General features: G+C 64.1%; 1 protein-coding gene across 19 annotated transcripts in view; it reads left to right on the top strand.

Moving 5' to 3' along the window:
- PEMT (phosphatidylethanolamine N-methyltransferase) overlaps positions 1 to 5601 on the top strand; it is a 47324-nt gene that overhangs the window by 39421 nt on the left and 2302 nt on the right. For 16 of the 19 annotated variants that reach the window (XM_029213095.1, XM_029213083.1, XM_029213096.1 and 13 more), the window contains 3 exons: positions 2532 to 2677; positions 4405 to 4516; positions 4814 to 5590. In XM_029213095.1, coding sequence (XP_029068928.1) covers positions 2532 to 2677; positions 4405 to 4516; positions 4814 to 5075 — 520 coding nt within the window. In that variant the 3' untranslated portion in view covers positions 5076 to 5590. Of the gene's footprint in view, positions 1 to 2531; positions 2678 to 4404; positions 4517 to 4813; positions 5591 to 5601 lie in introns of those variants that run through there. The other 3 variants (XM_029213098.1, XM_029213097.1, XM_029213087.1) reach the window with 1 other exon arrangement.

The raw sequence follows: 5601 nt of genomic DNA, 5'->3' as shown, positions 1-5601 counted from the left end.
TGTGTGTGTGTGTGTGTGTGTGTGTGTGTGTGTGTGTGTGTGTGTGTAAACACACATTACTAAAATTGACCGTTTCAGCCATCTTAAGGTATAGTTTTGTGATGCTCAGGACCTCACCATGTGAATGGGTGTCCATCAGTCACGGGCTGAGGCGCAGCGGACAGGAGCCGGGCTGTGCTGGGGGGAGCAAGCCTCCCCCCACACCTGTGTGCTCGTTGCCTGAAGGCAGGTCCCTGCGTGTGGACTGGCGCACCGGCGGGGTGTCAGCATGGGTGGCTCTGTCCCTGTGGCCATCTGGGTGCCAGCCGTTGCTGCTCAAGGACACGGTCAGGACAGGCCTGATGGCTGAGTGGCCGCACGAAGGAGCAGTGAATGGGGCAGACAGACGGGAACAGCTCACTGCAGAGCAGGCCGGGCAGCCGGTGCAGGGGGAGCACATAGAGATCGGGTGGGGCCTCCCCCAGGTTCATGGGCGGGGGACAGGACTCAGCTCCTGTGGCTGCAGGACCGAGGCTCTCATTCTGGAGCCTGTGCCCTCCCCACAGCAGGGCGGGCGCCTTCCTCCAGGCCAGCGGGAGAGTCTCTCTGACCTCCAAAGCCTCTTTGAAAGGGCCCCAGGGTAACGTTTTCGGTGAAATGCCCCGACCTCGCACCACCAGGTACTGGCACCCCTGGTGTTCACAGGGCAGCCCACCCTCCAGGGGAGGGGTTGTGGGGTTATGCAGAGCAGGGTGAGCCTGGTTATCAGCCTGGGCTCCTCCCCCTTCCTTTCCCCAACCGGGGGGATTTGTAAGACCACAGACCCTCTCTTGGCTGTGATGGGTTTGGGGAACACTTTGGAAAGGTGATGTGTTGATCAAATGTACAGAATCAGTACAGCATCGGAGCCCTGAATTCCACATGATTTTTCACAGGTGGAAAATGTTACCTATGTGAACATTTTTTTTGATTTTGTGGTTGTATGCTTATTTTAATGTGTGTTAGAAAACACAAGTGAGCCTGTCAGATGCTACTCTCGTGGACGGTTTCGCTTGGTGTGGGTTGAAGAACGGGGAGCTTAGTGCCCCGAGCCCGAGACGGTGTTGCGGCCACGTCCCTGAGCGGCTGGGGTTCCCTGGGCTTATCGGCTGCGGATAGAAATGGGCACCAAGTGGGACACCCCTCCCCACCTCCACCCATGTTCCGGGGTTTCTGGGGAGCAGAATGCAGACAGGTTTGTCACATTGGTGACCAAAAGCTCAGTCCAGGTTTTAAAAGCAGAGCTAGAGACATGGATGAGCCTCTCCACTCACACCCCCAGCGCAGAAAACCCCAAAAGAAACTGCGTCTCCTCCGTGGGATCACAGCTGTGGCCCCGCCCAGCGTGCCTGTCCTGCTTCATCTCATGGTGTCAACCCTCAGTTCGCTCCCCTGTCCCTCCAGCTGTCCCTGAGCTCTGTGGGCAGAGCCCAGCGGGTCACATACCTCCCAGTGTCACCATCACAGGGGTGAAAACTGAGCCTGGGGCACCCAGGTCTGTCTGAACCCAGTGCCACTCTTCTGCCCGAGCCCACGGCACTTCCATCGGGTCGCCATGCGGTGCCCCCCACTAGAACTTGGGGCCGTGGGTGCACCAGGCTGCAGGCCGCCTAGCGATGGCCAGAGGGGGCCCGGCATGCCTCGCTGCCCTAGGTTTGGGGGTCGGGGGTCAGCCTGGGTGGGGGCTGAGCGGAAGTGGGTCATCCGCGTGGAGGCCTGAGCGCCTCCCCCATCCCACTCACGCACACTCGCTCTGTCGCGTGGTCCCTAGCACTCTGGTGGCCAAGGAGCCAGGGGCCTAGAGGTGGGCTCTGCTGGGCCAGGGCCCACCTGCTGCCCACGCCCGGCCCCTCCCACTCCACTGCCTGCAGACAGGAGAGGGGGAGGGGGTGGAGGCTGCTGGTCTCTCGGAGCTGGCGGTGGGGAGGGGGGCACGGCTCGGCCATCTAGCACAACACTGCGTGTGCGCGGCCCTGAGCCAATCCCAGCGGCTCAGCCTGGAGCTGCAGGGTGACCCTGAGCCCAGGCAGCAGGAGGGGTGGGTGGAGAGAAGGGGGTGTGGGCAGCGTGACCGGTGGCCAGGTGTGCCCTGACACATGTGTGCCACTGTTTGACAGGTCACCATGCAGGCCTCTGCCCACGGCGTCCTGTTTGCTGTTCAAACAGATGCTTCTCCCTCTCTCCCTGCCCCCCTTCTTCCTTTGCGGGGAGGGGAGGCGAGGGGAGGGGGCTGCTTTTCCTCTGGCTACTGAACACATACTGGGACCCCTTCTGCCTGGCGCGGGCTGGGGCCAGGGAGGCGCTCGGGGCAGGAGGCGCCGCTGTTCTCACGGGCTGAATGTCGTTCGGGCGGCCCCCCAGCAGCCCACTTCACTCGCTTTCGGCACCCGCCTTGCCCCGAGTTCGACACTCCTGGCCCGGCTACTCTGGGGGCCCCAGGGGGTGGGGGCGGGAGGGGCAGGGTGGCCCCTCTGCACGGCAGTGACCCGTCTCTCCCGCCCCCTGCCCCGCAGCTTCACGCAGGCCATGCGGAGCCAACCCAGGATGCAGAGCCTGGACAACCCCTTGGCCTACCGCACGGGCCTGGCACTCCTGGGAGTGGGCGGCGTGTTTGTCCTTTCCAGTTTCCTGGCTCTGGGCTTCACGGGGACCTTCCTAGGTAAGACCCCCAGGGCGGGGGGCCGGGGCCCGGCTACCACCAGCTCCAGGCCGCCTTTGCTCCTCCAGGCCTTGGTCTGCTCTGCTCCGCTTGGGAGGCCGGGCTCTCAAACCCCATCCAGCTGCTTGGCCGCCAGGAAGGGCGGGATTTCTGTTCGCTGTGTGTGGGCTGCGAGCCGGAGCTGGCAACACATGGGGGGCGCTGCGCCTTCTGCTTTCCCCACTGCCTGTGGCTCCGGTGCTTTGGGGCTGGGAGCCCAGTGCTGGCCTGGCTGGATGTCCTCCTGACGTCAACTCCCAGCAGCTTGGAAGCTCGGGAAGGGGAGCAGCCCGGGGGCGGGGTGGGGGCTGCAGGGGCCAGGGCAGCCCCGGGACTGGGGGAAGGGGAGGGGGCCACTGCCGCAGAGAGCGTCCTCCGGGCACACGGGGCACAGGGAGGTGACCCGGCTCTGACGGCCTGGTCAGGGGCTCCTGGGTCCTCCTCCCCTCGCCCCAGCCAGCTGTGGAGTCTTGGCCTCCATTCCCTGCAGTGCCTGGGGCGGCCTGGGGCTCTGCGGGCTGCAGCAGGGGTCCCACAGAAGACCCTCGGAAGGCAAATGAGACTTGTCCTCTGGGGACCAGCACTTGGGCGAGGACCTGGCAGCAGCTGAAGGGAGCCCGGTGCTAGAGGAGGGTGTGCAGGTGCAGGGCCGCGGGCGGGAGGGCAGGGTAGCTGGTGTGCAAGGGCCAGTGGGGCCAGAGTGGAAGGCCAGCTGGGGGCCACGTCGCACGTGTCCCGAGAGCCATGCAGGGGACTGAGGTGTCACTCCCGGGGAGGAGGGGGCCACAGGCGTGGTCTCCCAGCAACGAGGAGGCAACCGGTGGGGCCGAGCCGGGATAGGGGGCAGGGGGGAGGGGGGGACCACGGTGTGGGCCTCATGGAGGGGGAGGGAAGGGTGGTGCTGTCACCTCAGGTCAGGAGGGCCGGGGTGAGCAGCCCCACAGCAGAGGGCGGCAGGCGGGGGCAGCGCAGCGTCTGGAGGAGGGAGGGGGAAGGGCCCAGATGCCAGCTGCTGCTGCGGAGAAACGGTGTGGAAACTCAAGGGGCCCACAGACTCTGGGATGTAGGGCATGGCAGCCGCTTCCCTCCGTGAGTCACCCCAAAGCTGGCCTCTGTGCCACCAGGAAGAAAGGTTCCCGCGGCTCCCCGGCCCCGAGCCCTCTGTCCCCAGACAGCGATGACACCGCTGCCACTCCTCCTGCCCTACTTGTGCCTGGAGCTCAAGGGACGTCGGGGAGAGGGGCCCTTAGTGAGCAGTGCTGCGCCGGACACTGTGCCTGTGTCTCATGCCTCTAGGGGAGGCTTCTCGGGGCGGCCACACGCTCCCCTGTGAGCGGCTTCAGGCCGGCTGGTGGGGCCCGGGGGGGGGGGCAGCCTGGCGGGGGGCGGAGGGCGGAGATGGAGGCAGAGACGGTGAATAGCAGGCAGGCCTGCCTTGGACAGTGTGGGGGAAAGGGTCTACAGGAGGGGATGTGAGCTGAGGGAGATGGCAGAGGAGAGGTGTGCAGGGAACGGGCAATAGGCATCCCAGGCAGGGGGAACGGCGTGTGCAAAGGCACAGAGGCAGGAGCAGGTGGGCGTGGAGACTCAGTCAGTGCCTCGGCCCCTGGGGACCCCAGGCCCCTTCGCCTGGGATGGGGTGGCCAGGGTGTGACCCCCCCCCCCCGTCCTGCCCGCCCTGTGTACAGGCGACTACTTCGGGATCCTGAAGGAGACCAGAGTGACCACGTTCCCGTTCAGCATCCTGGACAACCCCATGTACTGGGGCAGCACAGCCAACTACCTGGGCTGGGCCATCATGTAAGTCCCGGGCTCCCTCTGTGCCACCTGGGCGATGGGTCAGCTCTCGTGCCACCGTGGAGCCCAGGGCACTGGTCAGGGTCCCCTTCCTAGAACAGGGGTCGGTAAACTCCCTATTACAAGAGTGGGAGGTCCCCGGGCTGCAGGTGAAGGAATGGCCGTGGCTGGGGGCCCCACTGCCTTGTTCATGGACACTGAAATTAGAATTTCACGTAATTTTCACGAGTCACAAAATATTCTTTTGATTTTTTAAAACAATTAAAATTGTAAAAGCTGTTCTTGGCCCGGGGCCTGCAGGCTGCTGACTCGGTGCTGGAACGTTTGGGCTGGGAGGCTCCCTGCCCACGGCCAGGCTGCAGGGATCCGCGCCCTGTGGATGAGGCCCCATGCCGACCTCCGTCTGCGTCGCCGGCTGTGGGTGCCAGCAAGCGGCCCGCCGTCAAGGAGGCTGGCACAGGGCATCACGCCGCTTGCCCCCCAGAGCAGCTCCGATTTGTCCATTTTCTGGATGAGGACTTCTTCCATAGAAAGTTGTTTTTGTAGAAAGTGTTCTGCTTGAAAACCACTTACCTAGAAGGTTACCAGTGCTCCCAGAGACCGGAAGGACAACAGGACCCAAAGGAATGAATCAATGGTGGAAGGCCTGGAGCGAGCGAGACGTCCCCTCCCAGCCCCACCTTCGGGGGTGGCCCGGGATCCAATCACTGGGCTTTGAGTGACGAGGAGCTAGAGGGGCATGTGTGGGTCTGCGGGACACCCCCCCAACCCCAGCCCCACTTCAGACCCTGCCCACCTACCTTCAGCCTGGCCCCTTTCACCTGGACTCAGGCAGGGGGATCCAGTGGGGCAGCCTTCACATTCCTGACTTACCCACTCCCCAGAGCATCTCCCACATGAGACTGGCAGGGTGAACCCCATGCAGGTCCCCCTGCAGCCTGCCCTGCTAGCACACCCAATGTTCCCTCCCACTTGGGTCTTTCCAAACCCAACTGGAGATGTCTCCTCCTCCAGGAAGTCCTCCCTGACCACATGCCCCCAACACACACACACACACACACACACACACACACACACACACACACACA

The sequence above is a fragment of the Monodon monoceros genome, unplaced genomic scaffold, assembly GCF_005190385.1.
Source record: "Monodon monoceros isolate NGI ecotype Baffin Bay Population unplaced genomic scaffold, NGI_Narwhal_1 Super_Scaffold_9, whole genome shotgun sequence".
NCBI classification, from domain to species: Eukaryota; Metazoa; Chordata; class Mammalia; order Artiodactyla; family Monodontidae; genus Monodon; species Monodon monoceros.
The sequence above is the reverse complement of the archived record's forward strand: the minus strand, read 5'-3'. Positions and strand labels throughout refer to the sequence as shown.